Source organism: Sebastes fasciatus, chromosome 7, assembly GCF_043250625.1.
Source record: "Sebastes fasciatus isolate fSebFas1 chromosome 7, fSebFas1.pri, whole genome shotgun sequence".
Classification (NCBI taxonomy): domain Eukaryota; kingdom Metazoa; phylum Chordata; class Actinopteri; order Perciformes; family Sebastidae; genus Sebastes; species Sebastes fasciatus.
The window spans coordinates 15542858-15565271 of record NC_133801.1 but is presented as its reverse complement, the minus strand read 5'-3'; the positions used below and the strand labels follow the sequence as shown (position 1 = coordinate 15565271).

General features: G+C 41.2%; 1 protein-coding gene across 4 annotated transcripts in view; it reads right to left on the bottom strand.

Annotated features, from left to right (window-relative positions):
- Window positions 1-1456: 1456 nt before the first annotated feature.
- Window positions 1457-22414, bottom strand: part of dync2h1 (dynein cytoplasmic 2 heavy chain 1) — a 117905-nt gene continuing 96947 nt past the window's right edge. For 3 of the 4 annotated variants that reach the window (XM_074641846.1, XM_074641848.1, XM_074641847.1), the window contains 10 exons: window positions 22050-22276; window positions 20335-20439; window positions 16033-16149; window positions 12230-12337; window positions 11593-11694; window positions 7436-7525; window positions 4458-4567; window positions 4295-4376; window positions 3070-3186; window positions 1457-2238 (listed from right to left, as the gene is read on the bottom strand). In XM_074641846.1, coding sequence (XP_074497947.1) covers window positions 2077-2238; window positions 3070-3186; window positions 4295-4376; window positions 4458-4567; window positions 7436-7525; window positions 11593-11694; window positions 12230-12337; window positions 16033-16149; window positions 20335-20439; window positions 22050-22276 — 1220 coding nt within the window. In that variant the 3' untranslated portion in view covers window positions 1457-2076. Of the gene's footprint in view, window positions 2239-3069; window positions 3187-4294; window positions 4377-4457; window positions 4568-7435; window positions 7526-8304; window positions 11055-11592; window positions 11695-12229; window positions 12338-16032; window positions 16150-20334; window positions 20440-22049; window positions 22277-22414 lie in introns of those variants that run through there. The other variant, XM_074641849.1, reaches the window with a different exon arrangement.

Genomic DNA, 22414 nt, shown 5'->3' with positions numbered 1-22414 from the left:
CTCTTTGCCGCCATCCCTCCGTCTCTCTTTCACTCTCTGACCCAGAGGGCCGTGTTTCGCCGAAATCCAATCCTCTCTCTTTTTTCAAACCTGCTGTTCCATTTCACTCCCATTTTGTCACACTGCAGTGCACACACAATACCCACTCCTCCCTCATTTCAACCCTTTTCTCTGTCTCCACAAACACATACACACACACACATTCACAGAAGAGTGCACACACACATGCACAAATGCTCACAAACATTTGCACAACTGCATAAACACAAAGGAAAAAAAGGCAGATGCAGAAAACAAAAAATGCTTAATTAAGCCATCAATCAAATTTGATGCTCTTGGCTGGATTCATGCACAAACACACACACACACACATCTTACACCCTCCCTTGTGGTTCTGTGGCCATCCATCACAGCTTCACTGACTCCGCTCAACCTCAGCTCAGAACCAATCACACCAAGGTTAGAGACTAACTGAGTGCTTGTGAAGGTGTATGTGTGTGTGTGAGGGAACCACCAGACACTGAGGTGTTTCACGCCCGTAAAGCCTGTTTCAGCACAATTGAGAGGCAGATCGAGCAGAGTGAACTGTGATCCGTATTGTTTACTGTTGAACGGTTGTGACGACTGGTGGTGTGTGTTGGAGGGTCAGCCCAGCTCTGAAACACACACACATAGCTTTGTAGAGCTGCAACAATGAATCCATTAATCGATTAGTTGTCAACTACTAAATTAATCGGCAACTATTTTGATAAGCAATTAAAGCTTCAGTAGGCAGAATGTTTTTGGCATCATTGGGCAAAAATTCCATAATAACCTTTCAGCATATTGTAATTCAAGTGTTCTGAGAGAAAGCTAGACTTCTGCTCCTCCTCATGGCTCTGTTTTCAGGCTTCAGAAAATCTAGCCCGTTGGCCAATCACATTTCAGAGAGAGCGTTCCTATTGGCTGTGCTTCGGCTGGTGCTTGGTATTTCCTCAACTGATCTCAACATGGCTAGCGGGTTTCAAACTTTCTCCTTTTACAACTAAACAGTACGCTACAAGATGTTTCTGAAAACATTTGAAGCGAGCAATAGACATTACAGTAACAGAATATTTATTCATATTTGATCAGCGCTGCCTAGTTTGACCGTTTGATAGAAGTGATTGACAGCTGCTCAGAGACGGCAGCTGGACGGCAGACTCCAGCTCGGCTCTGATTGGTTGTTTTCCTCTGGTCTGTGAAATCTTGCAGATGCCGTAAGAAGCACCGGAGGACACAGAGGTACATGATTTTTTTTTTCAGATTACCTGTCTCATGCACTACTGTCAGGATATAGTGACCGTTTTATAGAAAATATATATTTTTTTAATAATATTTGCTCCAATTCTACCCACAGCTGCTTTAAATTGGTTTGAAGCATGCACGTTAGTGACGACTACTGCAAAAAATTATAGCAATAATGACATTTATTTCATCTTTATTTTTGAATAAATAAGCTCTCAGGTAACAAAATAACAGTGAAACAAACATTCAAGGCTCAAACCTTTTGATATGTGGATAATGTTGCTTTCTTCACAAGCTCTATAAACAAAATAACAAGACTAACTGATGTTTTACACTGTATAAGATGAGTGGGGTAGTGTTTTATGACACTATAGAAGAACTCAGAGGTGTCAAAGATTGGTACAGCCTGAGATCCAAATAATGTTATATTCATGTCTCATTAAAGGTGTTACTGCTGCTCCTCTTTGCTGTGGGTTAATAGCTGTTAAACCAAAAAGCAGACCACTGCAAAGTCAATTATTCTGTTTTCTTCTCCTCTGGTGCGTTCCCTCGTTCCATATTATGCAAATGACGGTGACATAAAGTAACTGCATGTTGAAGTTTTTGGTCTCCGAGCTAAGGTGCTTAATTAAAAAGCGATGGTGTCAGTATCAGAGCCTGACATTTTGGAGAGTTAATAATTTGTCCTGTTATTTGATGCCCCAGTCAAATCCGCCTTTCACGACAATATTATCTTCGCCCGAGGCTCACAGTGCTCGTAAAAGCCCCGTCCGTTAACAGTCTCTATGCGCTCGTCCTACATCCTTTCTTTCACTGCTGTTTGAGGAAGAGAGCGGCTCCAGTCTGTATCCACTGGTTGGAGTTCGCTCCGCAGGGTAGACAGATGTGCGTGACCACCTTCACCCTCTCTGAGCTCGTATACAGAGGCAGCCAGATACTCTCCTCTGATGCAGCAGAGTCAGCAGCGGAGTTCTAGGATCAAACGCACAAATTAATGACACAACAATTACTGTATATTTAAGTAGTTTACATGTATTAGAATGTGTTTTTCAGCTACCCCACATATGCTAATCAGTGAATAAATATGCTCCCTTAATTAAGATCCCTTAATTATTACTTTGTCTCGTTATTGAATAGGTAAATACTCCCTTAGGATTTACAAAACGTCTATCACTGTTAGTGCCGTGATTATATCACACAATATAAACAATCTCACGGAACCAATATGGTTCTTTAGGCAAAGTCAACGTCCTGTCCAAGATTCACGCAAATCTTCTGTCAGACAGACATAAAACTAAACTTCCTTGGTGAAGGCAACAATATCAGGACTCAACAATACCCGGGGCAAGACAAATGCCACGTCGGGCTAGTAAATCTAGCAACTCACTTGCCCAATCAGGTGAAAAAGAATCAAACATAATTGTTTCTGGCGCTGGTGATGGAAGTAGCTAAGGAGTGGGCCATCTCGCTTCCTTCTCATCTCTGTGGAGAGTTGCACATGCACAGTACCGATCGGGCTCTCGAGACAAAGTTTGTGAGCTGAAGCGCAAGCAATCGTTTCAATTATCCTGGAAGCAGGAGTATAGCTGGGTGGCGTTAGAGGATGTGGGCGAAACTCTAACGATGCACTGCACAGTTTGCCGCAAGTTTAAGAGGTAGGCGGATAAAACAAGGTGGTTTTTCAAAGGCACGACGAGCAGACAGCATCTCGCTCGCATGGCAACTAGGAGTTATTTGATAAGCGCTAATAAATAAAACAATCTGTATCGGGGCAAGTGTACTGTTTTATACATGAGCACATACCTGTGGAACCCAGGCCATGTAGCAGGGCGGGACGGCCGACACGCTGGGAGAGTCATGTTGATTCTCACAAAGATGAACACCGTCAAAACTACAACCCTCCAACTGGAGACCTCCGACCTGGAAAAGGCGTGAGAGAGATGGCGTGAGAAGCAAAAACAGGCAAAGGAAGTGAGGGCCGAGACAAAAATAGCAACAAAGTGATTGTAAATTGAGGAGAAGAAAAGATAGAGAGGAGAGATTATAAACAGCAGATTAAACAGACGGACAGGATGACCCAATGTCAAAAAGTCTGGTGAGATATAAAGGGAAATAAAAAGGAAGGAAAAGAAAACGGAGTGTGTGTAAACAAATGTAAAGCATGAGAGGAAGACACACATTGTTGTCACCAGATTAACTAGCATGTTATGCACATTGTACATTACAGAGTGTTTACATGAGTGAATTCAGTGTAGTGACTCAGGGATTTTCCACAGCAGAGCAGACAATAAAGGGAACTTTGGCGTCAAGTCAGACATACACAGACAACTACTAAATCACCATAATCTGGGCAAGAAAAAGCAAGAGAGTGAGCGAGAGACAAATCCAGAAAAAGCTACATTGTGTGTGTGTTTGTGTAAGCGAGCTCATTGCTTCACAACAATTATCCCCTTTCTCTTTCCCTGTCTGATGTCTGAGTATTTCCCTTTCCTCCCTGCAGCTGCAGCCTCTTTTTTAAGCACCCACACCCTTCCCCTCTGTCTTTGTATATTTTAACTAAGTGCAAGTCAAGCCGAGCCAACTTTTATTGGCATGATAGAAAAGAAAGAAATGCCAAAAAGTATCTAAATTGGAGATAATGCAATTATATCAGCCTTTAAATCAGAGCGTGAAAGGGGAAGAAATTAAGGCTGAAAGTGGCGTAGTAGAATATTTGTTTTTTCTGTCCTTTAATTGAATTTGTGCCCATTGAATGCATGAAAAAAAAGCACAGGAAACCAAAGATGACTGCTGTAAAAGGAAGCACACTTGTCTCTAATGGATATGCAGTAAACTCTTTGCTTTCTTTCTAATGTTCTGCCATCTTATCTGCATCTGTATTCCGTTCTTGCAGTCGTTTACTCCATTATTTTCCAATTATCACTCAGCCAGAGTCTGCCTTGTTTATAGCGGCAGTATTCTGCAGCTGGGTGGGAGCAGTGTGTGTCTGCTGTCTGCATAATCTGTAGGATAATGTGTGCTATTCTACCTTGACTTGTAGCTTGGCCTGTGCGATGGGACTCCTCCATGATGAGACAAACACCAAGCTATCCATAGAGCAACCCATGGACCTAAAATCACAAAAAGATCTCATTAACCTCGGCACGTATCCTCTTCCTGTCTCACATAAACCCACGAGCATTCAGCGTTACCTGGCGGTTTCCTGTCGCAAAGCGTTGAGGAAGGTGTCAGGGTGGAAGAGCTCGGATAGATCCAGGGTGTCTGATAGAAGAGCTTGTCTGCCTGCACGCTCCACCCAACTCTGGATACAGACATATAGAATAAAACACACACAGATTAATGAGCCAAAAACCTAGCAAATAACAAATAAACCCTCAGATATAACACATAATACAGGCATAACATTTCATCAGGTTCACGCAGGAGGCAAAACATTTCGTGGATCGATAAAAGATAATGAGAATACACGCAATTTTCTTCAGTTCAAGTGATGAAATTTGATAGAAATAGAGCCGGCTCTAAATAAATATTTGCTCCATGAATAGTTTGGTTACAAAGAATACAAATAGTCGATGTTTGTATCGTATTTGGCTCTTTAAATTTTCATAGAGAGCATCGATCTGTGAGTGGAATGATCATAATTTCTATCCGAGTCAGTGTGGATTTGTTAATGAGAGATAAAAAGGGTCGCAAAGGGACGGAGCAAAACACAAAGTCAATACAAATGTGTGGCCGATAGAGTATTTAATGTCCCCTTGTCCTTTTATCACCACATCAACAAGCTGATAACATTGGAACCCCAATTACCTCCTAGTGGGAATACAGTACTTGCACACACACACACACACACACACACACACACACACACACACACGAACGCACGCAGACTCCCATTTGAGCATGTGTATATACTGTATACTTACTGGCACATGCATGCAGAGACAGAGATGTGTATGTGCAAAGTGTGGATCTGTATGACTGGAGATAGACTCCTCTAAGCCTTCTCCTCCAATGTGTTGTTGATCCAGTCTTCCTTATTCAGCAACATCTGCTTTGATCATGTAAGCAGCCTCCTGCTGTGTCACTGCACAAACTAGTTATTTTTGTCCAACGCACAGCTCAGGACTGAACCTGATATGATATCTCACAATGTAATCTCACTTCTCAAGTTCGTACGTTTTCCTCTTTTTTGGAGGAATATGTCGCCGAGTGGCACGACAACTGATTTCACCGTTCTTTTACACTTACAGCCGAGCTTATCCATCATGATATGCATAAGCCTTGTGTGGCTGCAGTGGCCAGATTTAAGCTTTGAGAGTTGGCCTGAGATTGAAGTTTTGATCTATTCTGGGCCCTTTTATGCATTTCTTTTTTTACCAGGTAGGCACTTTTCTCTTAATCGCCATAACCACTAGTGGGTTTTGGAGGTCAGCTGAAGAAAATTGCTGACAAATAGAGGTAGAATGAGCAAACATCTGATCCCATCTCTATTATAAATGGATTCCTTTTTAGCAGCGCATCAGTCTCCGCTGGCTTTAGAGATAAATTGGGATGAGCATTATGCCAAGAAGAAGAAAACGAGCACAAATGCAAGCCCATACCAACAGATGCACGTGCATTCACACAGAGGCAAACGTGCACTAAGAATTGTGGGTATTAATAATACAGCGAGCCAGTGTGTGCTGGTATGCATAGTATTTGTGTGTGAGCATTTCAGCGTTCTCAAGGTCGTCCTGCTCGTCTGGGGTGCACTGCTGTGCTGTTAGCTCTTTATTCTTCTGCAGCTCCACGCAGCAGCAGCAGCTTTGGCCGTCTCCGCCTTTATTAGGCTGATTAGCTAACAGGACACAGACACTCTGCTAACAGAGATATCACTCAGTACTGATGGGCAGAATTAGACAGTTAAGGACAGTGCAGCATCCAGATAGACACACAAGAAGACAGATGGAGTGCAGGTAGACAGGCAATGCTAGCAGACAGAAAGAGATGGCAGGCAGACATACACACAAACAGATGGGTAGGCAGGCAGGCTGGCCGGCAGACAGACAGACACGGGCAGCGAGGCTCGCCCACATGAATAACGAAATGCATCAAATTCACATAAAAATAAATAATTTCTGAGCATGTGTGTGTGTGTGTGTGTGTGTGTGTGTGTGTGTGTGTGTGTGTGTGTGTGTGTGTGTGTGTGTGTGTGTGTGTGTGTGTGTGTGTGTGTGTGTGTGTGTGTATTCTAGTCTGCCAGAACATATTGAGGTAGGCGTACAGTTAGACACAGTCGAGAGGAGTTTCAGCCAGAACCTTTCTTTTCTGGCACCAACCGAGGGCACACACTTCCCAGAACCTCATGCTTTTGTATAATAATCCGCTTTTATTTATGAAGCGCTTTTGAAAACTACGTTAGGATTTTTCTGGCACGGTTTTAGTCGACACATTGCCTCAATCAGTATTAAATAATTTTAGTCATGAGCCAGAAGTACTTAGTCTGGTCCTTGGACCCAGGCTCAGCTGAAGGACTTTTGTCACGAGGGGAAACACCAGAAAAAAATGTCTGGGGATATCTGTGGTGCAAAGTCCTTTTTAAATCGCTTTAAAACTGAAGAAATCCAAAAGTGTCGTCCTGTAATATTCATTACAACTGGAGGACAAGGCTCCCGGTAGGATATAAATGCAGGATGGATTTAAATGGATCCCTCAATCAGTATACTAATGCTGATTAGAAAACTCTTAGGCCTCTTAAGTCTCATTCCTGTGAGAGTACAGAGGGTTCCCAGGGGCGTCTGGGTTTCTTAATAACCAGTGAATACGTCAGCAAATGCCTTGACTACCAGTTACCCCACAGAAAGTCCTCTGATAGTAGCAGGTCTTTGTGAATTCCAGTTCCTGAAGGAATAACTAAAACTAAACCATGACAACTAACACAAACCAGATAAAAATGGCTTAGAAATATTAAATGAAACATGAAATAAGCACGATTTTCGATCTTCAAAGATTCTCCCAAACTAAAGTGTACCATCATAGTTGTATGTTTGTCTTAGGTGCATGTGTGTGTATGTATCTATTTATTGTAAGTCTTCTTTGTGTGCCTTTGGGAGAAAAGGATAGCGACAGATAGCCTGACAGAGAAAGAGAGTACACTATGTCTCTCTGTGTATACACATGCGTGTGTTACCTGTATGGCGAGAGTCCGTGTTACTACAGATCTGAGGTACTGCATCGGCTCTTCTGGTCCTTCCCATTTACTCTGCCACGTTAAAGGACACTGAGACGGAGGGAAGAAAAGTTATTTAGAGCCATAATGAAAAAAATACACAACATAAAACAAGTGTCAGCACGAAGGTAAACCATATTATTTTAGCTGTGGACATTCTGCAATCAGTAAGCAATGTGCTTCAGTCAGGCTGCAGTGTGGTGGACTGAACGTGCCTCTCTTTCACTCACTCGCTATTACTGAACGCAGCTGTCAGCCCAGAGAGCCACGGCATGCAAGAGGACTGCAGATTTACTGAGCTGTGTTGAAGACGTTCTTCAAGGGGAAGTCTGCCCAAAAAGTCTCTAGATTTGTCCCTTGGCTACTTTTTAATAAAGTTGCTAAAAGTCACTAAATTGAGGGGCATACTGATAGCTAGTGGTGTAAACCGTATACTATGAGATCACAACGTCCCCATGCCTTTGTTGGATTTGTACCCCCTCTCTCCCCATCACCAACGGCTGTTGGGTCACCTTGAAACTATCCCATATACACATTTAAACATAGGCTTACTCTCCTAGGCTGCACAGCTACTGTCGTCTGGCTAAAACATAATCTATTGCTGCGTTCCAGACAACTCTGAACTCTGAGTTTCTACTTGTGAACTCGGAGCAAATCAATTCACCCCGACTTCACGAAGAAGCAGTTGTCTGATGTCACACATCAATGGAAGCGCACATTGTAAATGATAAACCATCAACTAAAAGGTATATTTGCTTGTATTTAATTAAAATGATACAGTAAAACTTGTTCTGCATGTAAATCAATGTCAAAATATGTCGCCAATGTTATAAGGTAGCTGGTTATGGAAAACAGTCTCTGAAGGTTAGCTTCTCTGAACGAAAGGTATTCAAGAAAATGTTAAAAATGGCAAAAAAAATGTGGAGGCTGCACTGCTGAGAGTTCAATTGTGTGTACACTTGCCAAAGAAGCATCAGTTTGTCACAGTCAAACATGTTTTTTGTTTCACATTTGACATCGTGCACTTGGAACACTTGGAGGTCGGAAGTTGGAAATTTCAACTGGCAGAAGTTTTGATCTCTGAGTTTTCTGGAACGCAGCATAAGTCCATGTTTACTGTGATGCCAGAGGTGACATCACCTTCTAAACGTCTGATGTCAAAGGGTTAGAGTTGGCAGATACGCAGATGAGTGAATCTGTGCTTGTCTTACAGTATAAATATTTGACTAATTACACTAAACTGAAATGCTACCCCAGACTTCACAGTGACAGATTTGGCTTTCTGTCTGGCTCATCATGTAAGTACATGGTACAGATCCTTTAACTCACTTCAGTCTGTTTATGCATCTGCCTGTGCCCTTTGTCTCACACTGGAACTGTAGCAAAAGCACATTTAACACTGCCTCAGTGATTTGGCAAATAAATCCTCCACAGAAATGTTTTTCTGTGGACAGCGACATTTTAAAAGAGATTCCAAAGCAGGAAGTAGTGGGATGATTTATATAGTGCAGCAAAAAGTTCGGGAGAGGAGGGGTGGATGGATGTACAAACGTAATGTTGGTTTTCTTTAACAATGACAAGAATCTTTCCACATGTTTACTAAGAAGTTTTATTTGCTTAACCTTAACCAAAGAGGTGTCTGTTTTTAAAACGCTCATATGTGTAGTTTTGAAAGGCTCAAAGGGTTCATTTTTGAAGGCACTGACAAATGCAATATTTGCGTGTGGGTGGCAAAAAGACAAGTTCCCTCAGGAGACAACTCTTAACTCTGGAACAGGTTAGACAGAACATGTTGCTTCAACTGTTAAACAGAGATCAAAGAACTGTGTTACACACACACACACACACACACACACACACACACACACACACACACACAGTGGGAGATTGAGGATTAAGAATTTGATATTATTTGTTGTCAAGTTTGAAAGTCATAATGGATCTAAAAGGGACCTTGCATGTCTCTCAGCTGCAAGTCAACCATTCAGTTACTATCCTGCTGTGTGTGTGTGTATTATTTTCAGCTGCCTTTATTGAAAACCAGAAATCTAAAGGTCTAGTACATTTCAGACCACATTTGTTTACATACAAGGCAAATAAATAGCTGGATCAATAGTGAGCTCTCTTTAGTTTGTTTGAAACAAAGAAATCAATGAATAGTTCCTCCGACACAGTCTTTGTGTTTATTTGATTCATACTCAACCAACTGCTCATAATTACACATAATCTCAGAAAGGCACCTTGCATCACAGTTGTTTGCCAGAGCATTTAATTCTTGCAAATTCAGTCTCCAAGTTCACTTGTTGAATTTGTACACGTTTTGAATAAGACGATCCCCTTGATCACGTTTTACTTATCACTCCCAGTTTGCTTGAAAGTATGATGATAAAATAAAAACAGTCCACAACCACAGAATCAAGATAACTTAATGTAAAAGAAAGAATATCTAATTTATATTTCCCTTTGTTGCTATATGTCCTCTTTCTTCTAAGGGAGGAGCAAGCGGCTTGTTATCTTTACGACAATGATGTGAATTGTCAATTGCGGCCAGCAAAGTCCTCAGGTGTTAGATAAGTAATCACATTTTAAATTCTGCTGGTAGTAAATCTAATATGTGTCAAGGATGTTGTGGATTGCCAGAACATACGGCGGCATCAACAAAGGTGACAGCTGCTGTTGCTTTTTCCAAGGTTGCAAAACATTTTTCCACCAAGGAAATTTCTGTTCAATACACCATGATCTAAATAAATCCTTCCTCTCTGGGAGAGGATAGCTTAGAAACAGGCCTGTGCCAATACTGTGGATCATAACTAACCATCTGAATTTATAAAACAACTCATTGAAATGCTGCATTTTCATTATGCACAACACAAACAGAGAGAGTGTCTTAAAATGGGTCCATCAAGGAAAAAAGCTGTGCTCACTACTACTGGGTCGAAGGAGGCGTTTTAACAGTACAATTAAAGGGGGACATTTATAAACCTGTAAAAGAGGAATGAGAGCTCATCTGTTTTATATACTGAGTGGTTGAGGAGTAGGTCAGCCATAATGCACTACGAGGTGTCCTCATTTGTGGAAACTAACACCAGATGGATACTCAAAAGAAATATACTGCATTACAATGAAATACAGTTCAATGCATTGAATATCGCGTTGCAAATTATCTTATTTGTGATTTTGCATACATTTTCCATATCATGTTATTGCAAAGGGGGTAATATTCTTTCAATATTGCGATATTTATTTCAACTATATCACAGAGCCCCTACCCGGTAGCTAACACATTTCATAGCCTTGGTATTAGTGCTAATTGCAGTGAAGAGATATGTTAGAGTCGAGAGAGACCGAGAAAGAGAGAGAAAAACATGAGAGACGAAGACTGTAGAAAGTTGGTTGGGAGCGAGACAGGGATGAGACTAAAGACCTGCTGATTAATATAAAAAGAGAGAGGAGGGAAGCAGTGGAGAGGGAATTATGCCCAAGGCTGCTCTCAGGAGATTACAAACATAGAAGAAGTAAAAGGTTGATTGTGTATCTCTCCCCCTCTACCTCATCATATCCCCTTTGTCCTCATCTCAGCCTGGGGACACACACATGCAGTGTTTGCTAGATGTCAACAGTACAAGTCAGCTCTGTATGTGTACTGTATGCCTGCTCCTGTGGTCTCAACTTCATCCCAGTATGGGGAAGATTTAGGCTGCATTCACACCAGATCTGGCGTTGCGGTGATTCGCCGCAGGGTTCTGCAGCGGTGTGGGAGAGGCACTTTAATGGCCCATTATGCACAACGATTAAGAGCTTTTGTTCCCTCACGGCTGGGTTGTACAGGTCTGGATCACGGGTTACGTGATTGGCCACTGCAGCGTGACATTCGGGTTGCACTTCCGCCGCAGGCTGCTGCGTTTTTTTTTTGCGGCACCCCCTGCAGCCGCCGCAGCCCAAATGCACAGGACTTGCGTTTTCGCCACACAGGTGGTGGTGATCTGGTGTGAATGCAGCCTTACACTTCACCTCTATAACAATATCGTGAAGAGAAAGATTCACTTCACACTGTAAAAAAATCAATGTATTTCACTTTATTTCCCTTTTACTACCCTTCTTCTGATCTCCTTTCTTACCTCTTGATTGAGCAGGGCCGTGGCCAGTTTCTGGACTTCAGGAGTTAGCAGTTGCGTCCCTCTGATGACTTTGCTCAGTGCAGCCAGGGAATGGTGAATGCTCTGTGATGACATTTAGAGTTTAGTGTACACACTGTGTTAATATTTTAGAGCATTGGTACCTGGGGTGTCATTTGACATCTTGCCATTTAATTGCTGTGAACTGATTCATCCTGACAGGCCCTGCGATTGACTGATTGGGCTTTCTTATTTGCATCGGATTACTTTGCTCACTTAAAAAATAAATCAAACCCAATACCCAGAATAACAAGTTACGTAAAGACTGCAGCTAAAAAATAAATGCGCATTCCAGGAGAAGATGAATTACTTTATCTAACTGTTTATGATTTACACTCACCTAATGCATCTTCATGAAGCAAAGCCAATTTTCCATAACTCTTAACATTTTAAGATATCCATCTTGTTTATATTGCAAGGTACAAGCTCAAATATGCTTTCTGATGAAAGCGTTGTGCCAAATTACAAATGTTCAGTAAACACCACCCAATGAGAATTAAGTGTTTTTCTTTTTGACAATATAATGCAAGGGGTAGTGTAATGTGAAATGTTTGATGTTATTAAGAGTTATCTGACGCACCTGGACCAAGCGGATGGCGTTGAACTGCTCCAGAGTGATGAATGACAGGACCGGTGAGCCCTGACCTTCTGTAGGTGGGGCCACCTTCTGGTGGATCAGAGTAGAACCCTGATAGATAGACAGACAGAAAGACATATCGGCATATTGACAGGATAGACATATAGAGTGCTGGAGTCACATTAAAACATGTACTTTTCCAAGACTGAAACAGAAAGAGGGAGGATATAGGGTTGTGCAGAAGAGATGGCAAAAGAGGTGTTTTTTTCTACAGACGATGCAGCAAATATAATTAGCTCGTCATTCTAATTAACTCAGAGCTATAGATATTTTTACCTTGAGCTATAGTGCCTCAAGGATTGCTGTATAATATTGTACAATTGTCCTAGCATTGCTTTATATCCCTCTTATCGCTGGAACATTGTTAGCATTGCATCAACTAATCAGTCTACACAAATTGGCCTCTACACAGGAGCGCAGACAGATTTAGAGTAAGAAGTATAATGCATTTTGTAGCTGCTGCTGTGCATCAGCATGCTATCGTTTTTCTTTTAAATGATTTCCTCCATTACGACTGTATATATTGCCAGTGTTCCCTATGGGTTTCCTTAACTCAACATACATAAACTAAACTCTTCCGTTCTTGGTTATTCCACAATGAAAAGATGAAACCAAATGGGGTATTGCTATGGGGAAAAAAACTAATGCACAAAAACTGATATTTTGTTATATTCTGTTACAGATATCACACTCTGTACCGGCACCCTATTTTGTTTTCCTCGTATCTACTCAGTAAGAGGCAGAGGAGGAAATAGACGGAGAGAAGGATGGTGGGATGGTGGGATGGAGGAATGGAGACAGAGAGAGAGACATGAGAGATAAACGAGACAATGAGCTGAAAAAGCTGGTAGGCTGGGATTCAGCTTGACTACGGATCTGCTATTGTCTATATTCAAAAATATAAACAGCCAAATAAACAGCCTTTGCTGTCTCGTGCTCGTCCCCTCGATCCAGACTACATAAATATTTGTACAAATAAATACATGCATATCCCCACACACATTTTACAGACACAGAAATGCACATGGCCATACATACTCTCACTCAAAAGCATGCACAGACACACCCATACAGATGCACACTAAGTTGAACACCAACACACACACACACACACACACACACACACACACACACACACACACACACACACACACAAGCATGTGCAGGCAATCTACACTTGGGGGAACACACATCCGCTGATGGTCAAACACAGAGGGTTTGCTGGCGACAAATGGTCCATTAATTGAAAGCAGTCAGAGGTAGATTGTGATCTATGGGAAGCTTGCTGGTGATATAATGGCAACAATTAACACAGTCAATCATTCTCCTCTCAGTGCGTAGAAAACAACTCTGCCTGCAAGGGACTGAGAGAGAGAGGGAGGGGAGGCATAGGCGCAAATGAGAGAAAAGGAGAGCGGGAATATGGTAGCTAAATTATTTAATGTGGAGGTAGATGTCCTTTTGATTTGAAAAGGTGCCGGTCTCTAAGCAACCGCACACAGTGGTGCTACCTGACTGGGCCAGCCAGTGGCTATCACGGTGCTCAATTAGACCCTACTTATTTCCACTTAGCTCTCACAGCTTTTAATTTAGACTAATTGCTGCTGCACGGGGAAATGTAAAAAGCACGATTTTGCATACAAATAAAGACCAGCATGGAACTGTCAAAGCTTGAGAGGAACTACAAAAACTATTCACCAATCTATTTGTTAATACTCAGCAGGTACTGTGAGTTTGATGTCAAAATGCTATAAGACATGTGGGAATTCAGCAGTCATTACTGGATTATTATTAGTCATGCATTAATTTGTACATCACTTTAATGTTGCAGCTGGTAAAAGTGGAGCGAATTTCAATCCATAATAATTCATTAGTTGATTTATATTTTGTATTAATAATCTGAATCTGTAAAGTAACTTGTACTTGAGATTGTTTGCGGTAGCTAATGGCCGCAGCTTCAGTTACACTGTGCATGTGTCATACCCCATACCCCAAGACCCATGTCCGCCCTCGACCCAGCCTCCTTTCCATAGGCCTTGGACACAACACAAGACAGGAACACATCACTAGATCAATTTTGCATGCACTTATTCCAGTACCACCTTACAAAAACAAATATGGTCAGAGAGAATTTTTTCACACATGCACTAAAATCAGGAACAAGATCCCGTATCACATTAGTGCAATACCTCTATTATACATTTCAAAAAGGCATATAGAAGGACATGACAATCACTGATTCAAATCTCATATACTGTAGATCGGGTGTCTCCAACCGTTTTTCCTCTGAGAGCTACTTTGACAAAATGAAAGTGTCCGAGAGCTCCTCATATTTTATATTATTAGTAACATTTATTCACATTGCTCAGCTCCACCTAAATCACCTGAATAAGCTTCTTTTGTGTGAACTTTTAGAAAATGTTGATATCCAACACTCACATTTTGACATCATCAACATCTTAAATTCAGCAGCAATGTGCATGTTTTTTTTTCTGTGTGCATTTCTTTACATTTTCAATGTGTCAAGCTCACACTATTAAATTCACATCAGATTAATGTCATAGAAAACAAAACAATGTTGTTACTTATTTTACTTGTCCTTATTTTCTGTCTGTCCACATATCACTGTATCACCTTCACATTCCCTTCATCATCTGTAGTTCACATGCATGTATTACATGCATTCAGTCTTTTTAACAGTTAGTTAAAGACAAGACAGTCAGCTGGGACGTATCGCTGGAGTCAACCGAATCATCACACTGGATGGAAAACCATTTGCACCTGTCTGATTTTGACAATGTGGATGTGATGCGAGATTTAAGAGCAAGGCTTCTCCGAGCGAGACACACAATAACAAACAGACCGGATCAAGCGAAAGGTAAGAAGAACGTTTTATTTCTCTGTAGGGTCCTTTCCATAATGTTGTCAGACACATAATAACAATCTGAGTGTTGTAACAGGAGAGACTTCAGAGGTCCAAAGCACACTGGAGCACACGGATTTAAGGCAATCAACTTTATTAGAAGACTAACATTTCGATGCCAACTGCGTCTTCATCAGAGTCAAAAGACTTTTGACTTTTTGACTGTTGAAACGTTAGTCTTTTAATAAAGTTGATTGTCTTAAATCTGTGTGCTCTGGACCTGGTCTCTGAAGTCTCTCCTGTTACAAGATTGCCTTATTCTGTGAGCACCGGACAGGCTTACTATTCCTTGTGAAACGGTTGAAGCGGGTTTAACCTCCTTTCTTCACTCAACAATCTGAGTCTGTCAGTGGACTGGAAAACAAGAAGGTGCCAGGTTGCCCCAAATGATTACATTACAGCTCGTTTAGTGGCTGCCCTCTGCAGTGCTCTCCCTCAATACTGGACCAATTTCAAAAAGTGTTTTCCCCCATTAGTCACTTAGACAAAAAAACATGGGAAAATAGGGTCCAGGTTGAAAAATACCAAAGTTACCCTGTAAGTACAGTACTTGAGTAAACGTAGTTAGTTACTTTGCACCCCTGATCATAACACAGTATTCCTATGATTCCCAGTCCAAGGGCATGACGTTAAGAGTCTGCTACTGAGAGAACTTTAAAATGTTTTAATCAAGATGAAATTCATAGGGCTAGCTTTGTAGTTTGGTTTGCAGAATAATGGCAACATAGGGTTTGATTCTTGCTGAAGACTCATTAGTGAGAGCTTTCAGTTTAAGGTTAGGAATAACAAATGTGGGAAAGATGAACTGGAAAAAAGAACTGACCTGGTTGAGTTTCTTCCACAAGTAAAGGACGGGTGAAAGTCCATTCGACCATAGCTCCCTGTCGAACTTTGAACCGGTTGCTACTGAGCGGCTCAGGACACGCAGTTGGGAAATCACCTGTGAGTCAATAAATTACAAACACAAAAAAATAATCAATTTAGTAAAGGTGTTGTAGAAGTGGCACGGAGGTACCTATTTCCTAAATTAGTAATCTGAGTGTTGCATTTGTTTGAGACAGGTCCTGTTAAAATAAATGGCCCATGTTGCTCGCAACAGGTAGAGGTGTGACTGATGATACGTAACTATCTAGACAAAATGTGTGGTATTTACTAAATCACACCCGTCTTCTGTGGAAAAAAATTACAAAATATAAATAGAATAAATATGCACTTGTGCTAATTTCACCCAAAAGCAACGTATAATTAAAAAGAAAATCACTTACTTTCTAAAATACTGTAATGGTAAATGGTAAATGGACTTGGACTTATATAGCGCTTTTCTAGTCTTCCGACCACTCAAAGCGATCAAAGCGCTTTACACTACATGTCAGTATTCACCCATTCACACACACATTCATACACTGATGGCAGAGGCTACTAAGGTGCCAACTTTGCCCATCAGGATTTAATCTAAATACTCATTCACACACCGATGGCTATGCCTCCGGGAGCAATTTGGGGTTAAGTGTCTTGCTCAAGGACACATCGACATGTGACCCGGAGCAGCCGGGGATCGAACCACCGACCTTCCGATTGGTGGACAACCTGCTCTACCCTCTGAGCCACAGCCGCCCTTAATAAAACAGCCTGTAATAACATTTTGTGACACCTCTGGTGGCTACCCTCTCCAATGGCAGTCAACACTGTTTCAGATCCTGGAATACCCCAAACACCAAACATATCTCCTAAGAGCTCCTTACACACCTAATCAAGCATGCTTAGCTTCAGGCTTATAGTCTTGGATAGCGCTTTTATCATGACTCAGTGTGTGTGGTTGTGCAGAACAGATGTGTGAGTCTCTATATATGTGTGTTGTGAGGAAGGCAAAAGCGTCTGATAAATGGCTTTCATTTGGTCCAGGAGAACTCTTTATCTTCTTTGCTCAGGAGGGAAAGTCGGCGTATATGTGTGTGTATGTGCATGCATGTGTGTGTGGAGGGAGAGAGAGAGAGAGAGAGAGAGAGAGAGAGAGAGAGAGAGAGAGAGAGAGAGAGAGAGAGAGAGAGAGAGAGAGAGAGAGAGAGGTTGGGGTAAAAAACTAGATAGCTAATCTAGAACTTCACCCTGACAGCAGTAAAAATGAGGGCAGCGGAGGATGGAGATTTGTAATATATTGGGGTTAAAATATACAGGGATTTAAATATATTAAGATTTATTCTTATCTCAAACGATGAATACCAGGCAGCAACTGCATTTACCATCATAACGTAGTGGGAAGAAAAAGTTACCAGACAATGTCTATGTGCAAGGGAGTTCAGTTTTAATCACACTGGGTGCAGTCAATTTAGTTAAGGCTTTCAGTTTCAATGTAATGCAGGATTGTGGTTCAGGGTTTTCCATCAGGGGACTATTTCTTCTTTCTCATGGTCTTAGTCAAGATGCTGTTCAATAAAGACATCTAACGGGCAGTAAAAAACACAAGTACGGATGCTATTATACCCAGATAACAAAAGCACATTCTGAGACAGCTCATTTATTCGGGCAAGATGGAAGAAAAGATACCTTCTAGATACAGTCTTTTTTTTAAAAAGATCTTAATTAGGATACTACCCTAATGATACATTTCCAATTGCTAGTGAATAAATATACTACAGTGTGAATATGCTCATTCACACTGAGCATAGGCATTTATTTTAGTTTATAGCATCCACCAACACCGCTCCGTTCAGTGTGTGTGTGTGGATAAGTGCCCAGCCCACAGACAGAGACAACGGTCTTTAGGGAGATGAGAGAGAGAGGGAGGGAGAGAGAGAGAGAGAGAGAGAGAGAGAGAGAGAGAGAGAGAGAGAGAGAGAGAGAGCATGAACGTGACAGTGACAAATGACAGCAGGAGGGGAGACAATCACAAGTAGGGGAGATAGGTGGAGAGAGAGACACACACAAGTGGCCTTGTGGGAGTTGTGTGAATTAAACTAGGATGGTGGTTTCAGTGATCAACAGACCACCATGACGATATGAATGGACTTAAACGCATTAACACCCACATGAGGACTAAATACACAAGCCGTAATAATGGTTCTGCGTGGTTTAAGTGTGTTTGAGGATAATTACACACAGAAAGACACATACAAACATCAAACCCATTTCATTCTGTCCATCGTATTGCTCCCTTTCATCTCTGCTACATTTCCAAAAACAGTGAAAGAACACAGTCGGTATAAGTTAGAGTGGGTTGCGTTGAGTTACATCAGAATCTGCAGTGGCCATCCACCACTACACACACACACACACACGCACACGCACACGCACACACACACACACACACACGCACACACACACACACACACACACACAAACTCACATATGTGAACACACACTCACAAATAATGATTATTCATGACAACACGAGCATAAATATTGCAGACCATCTGCAACCACACATGTTGTCATTGGAAACATTGTTTGCACATACAGTGCAAACAGACAGACCCCAGTTTTGTGTCCCAGGATCCTACTTACACAGATGTAAAGTTCTGTGGCTAAAGAGCATGTTGTGAGCTCAAAAATGTAATTCATAGAAGTGACATTTTAACATATATATATGATATATATATATGAGTATAAAGGTGTGAGTATAAAGGCAATAAAGGTATAGCATATAAAGGTATATATATAAATATATAAACCTTTAGAAATGTGTGGCGACCTTGTCTGCATGTCTGCGAATCCAAGGTTGAGAAACTCTGCCCTCACCTTTATACTCACACGTCTAACCTCAACCTTTTGGCCAGCAATATACTCCGAATGAATCACCTTTTTCCTTTTTAAAGACTGTTGATCATTACACTATTTGTTAACATTACATTATTGTTGCAATGTAGACTTTTTAAAATCTGATTACACTTGGAAACGCAATGACATTACCTTGACGACAATAAAAGCAGACGTGATACTCACAGTGATGGATTACCCATCTAAACCCAGTTTCACGTCTCTGCAAAGTGAATTTTATTTCATAGTGAAATAAATGGAAACGGATGGCTGCCTGGAAAATGCTTTAACCTTGAATTGAAGTCGTGACCCTGAAATAAACTGCTTTTATGTCTCTACAACGGAGGTGGTTTGCCGCAACATGACTGGGGTTGTGGGTTTGTTTGAAGGGTAAACACACACTATATGTATTAACTCACACAATCAAACACACACATACACCGAGTATAGACTGTTAAAACATAAATAACTACAATATCATACAATGAAACTTCACAGGTTTCACCTACAATCAGTAATCACCTATATAGTTTGAACAGAAAATTAGGAGATAAATTGCCTCCCTGTAAAAAGAGTGGAGTTAAAGTGAAAAAGTGAGAAACCAAGACTTTGTTTTGGCAGGAACTACTTTGACCTCACTCACCCAGTGGAGCTTTGTGTTAAGCTCCAGGTGCTGGAAAACACCAGTATCTGCACTGATCAGATCACATACTTTACTTGCTGACACACACTTTCAACGTGGATATCTTCATTAAAATGGCTGGTTGCTATTTTTATAAAGCTTGTGTGCAGTTCGCTGGCCTGCAACACTGTACGTTAAGAATAAACTGTAGTGTTATAACTGGAAAATTGCAGTAGGTTAAAACTTACAAACACTTTAATTTGATATAACCCATATTGATTAATACAAATGTGCTCTGATTGGTTCTGACACTTTTGCTGATTGCACAATGAATATGATGCAGACAGACGAATTAGAGGAAATGTGCAAATAATGTATGATGAACATTTTCTTTGCATTCAGTGTGAATGCACCTGAATGTTTGGGGTGGTTTCAAGAGAACTAAAGGGCGAGTGTTTGTCTGGCATATACGTAAATGCATGTGGTTCTGTGAGCATGAACAGTGCACGTGCATATGTACTGATGAATGTGCTTGTGTTCCTGCTACAGTATATATTTGAATTTGCCTGTTAGTTTGTGTGAGTGTATGGGAATAAATGTGTGTGTGAGCCTTTGTGTTTGCATCTCTGCTGCATATGTGAGGAAGAGATGGAGGTTGTTGGGGTGGTGTGTGTGTGTGTTTGTGGGAATAAGCAGGTGGCTGTGTGTGTGTGTGTGTGTGTGTGTGTGTGTGTGTGTGTGTGGGTGCACCTGGGAGCTGATGATTCTCTGGGAGGATCTCTCTATGTTGGCAGGCAGACCAAAGAATGCAGGTCTGTCATCCTCTGGGAGATTCTCTATTACGCTGCGGTAGTCCTGGGAAGACACACAGACACACACTGTACAGGTCACACACAGAAATGCACCCATGTGTCCATATAAAGAGAGGGGGAATGTGAGCATGCTGCCTATTTTTTTTTTTATCATGGCTCTATGACACAAGACAATTTCCAAGCAACATGTGCTACTTGTAGAATGCTTGTTTGACTGCTATGTGGGAGTATAGATTAATTCATGCTATATTGCTCTTAATTAAGCGTGTTGTTTGTGTGGTTTGATGCAGATTCCCTAACAATATCCATTTGGCACAAAAGGTACTTTTAAATACTAAAGCTGAACTCCCGCTTTCTACTGACTGTTAAATGTATTTCAACAGTTCAAGTATAGACTTCCATATTGACTACTTTTGTTTACGAAATGGCCTCTCAATGGCTCTACTTCAAATAAATGGTCATCTAATGAACAGCTTTATGCATGTATTCCCACTTGTTCTTTGTGTATATTAAGCTGCATCAACAGAATGCAAAGCAATAGAACAGCACAACCAATTGTGTAAACTTGAGGCTAACTAATTGGATTTATTTGTAGTGGCGCAAAATGGACTTCAATACTGACCAAACCACCAATAGTACATCTAGTCAGTGAAAAGCTTGGGTGCATTAATTCACTACCCTTTCTTCGAATTGCTTTTGCTTCTCTGCTAGTGCACCTGGGACCAGCAGCTTAAGCTTTAAAGTACAGGAAAAATATAGATGTGCTCCTTTTCCCTCTGTAGCAAGAAGTAATTTCTTGAACATCTTTAAGAGCCACACTGTACATACAGCAGCACCTATGACTGCAATGCCTGTGTGTATCCTGTGCCAACTGCGTGTGTTACACCACTGTGTCATCCTGACGACCAGCAGTGGAAGAAGTATGCAAATCCTATACTTAGACCTGCAGTAGGCAGAATATTTTTGGCATCATTGGGCAAAAAATTCCATAATAAGCTTTCAGCATATTGTAATTCAAGTGTACTGAGCGATAACTAGATTTCTGCTCCTCCTCATGGCTCTGTTTTCAGGCTTTCTGTTTTGGCTGTTCATTCAATGGAAGCAGCTGTCAATCACTAGCAAACTCCGATCAAACGGTCAAACTAGGCAGCGCTGATCAAATATGAATCAATATTCTGTTACTGTAATGCCTTTTTCTCGCCTCAAATGTTTTCAGAAACATCTTGTAGTGTACTGTTTAGCTGTAAAGTTAGTAATTTTGCTCTGGCTGGTGGGCGGTGCTTGGTATTTCCTCAACTTATCTCAACATGGCTGCCAAGTCACAATTTTTCTCATTTTACAGCTATATTAGCTGATTGACAGCTGCTCAGAGACGGCAGACTGCAGCTCGGCTCTGATTGGTTGTTTTCGACACAGAGGATAGCATAATCTTTAATATTACATCATCATGTATTAGTTGTTATACTAAGTTTTTACTAAGTAACTTAAGTTATTAGATAAATGTAGTGGAGTAAAAAAGTTAAGTTTTTGCCTCTGAGATATATAAAGTAGCAGAAAATGGAAATACTCAAGTAAAGTACAAGTACCTCAAAACTGTACTGAATTACTTGAGTAAATTTACTTAGTTGCATTGCACCAAAGCTGCAAACCTACCAATACTGAGCAGGAGTTTGGGAGGCTGATCTGAGGTGGAAAGTGGCGCGTTCCTCCTCTGCTCTTTCTCTGACTGGCTGAGAGGGAGGACGAGAGGAGGCGTGCTGAGAAGAACTGCTCCAGGTAGGAGCGTAAGATGCGGAGGTCAGAGGGGTTGTCGATCCGTCCACCGTATATGGCGCTCTCCAACAGGCCATGGACAAACTCCCACTGGAAAGGTTTCCCTCCTTGGAGATACCAAGACACACAGACACAAAGAAAGCTATACACATGTAATGAGTGACAAAGAACAAAAGAACACTAATGTTGCGCTAACGTGCATATATACACTGCATTGAAATGCTAATTATGTGTTGTCCAGGTCA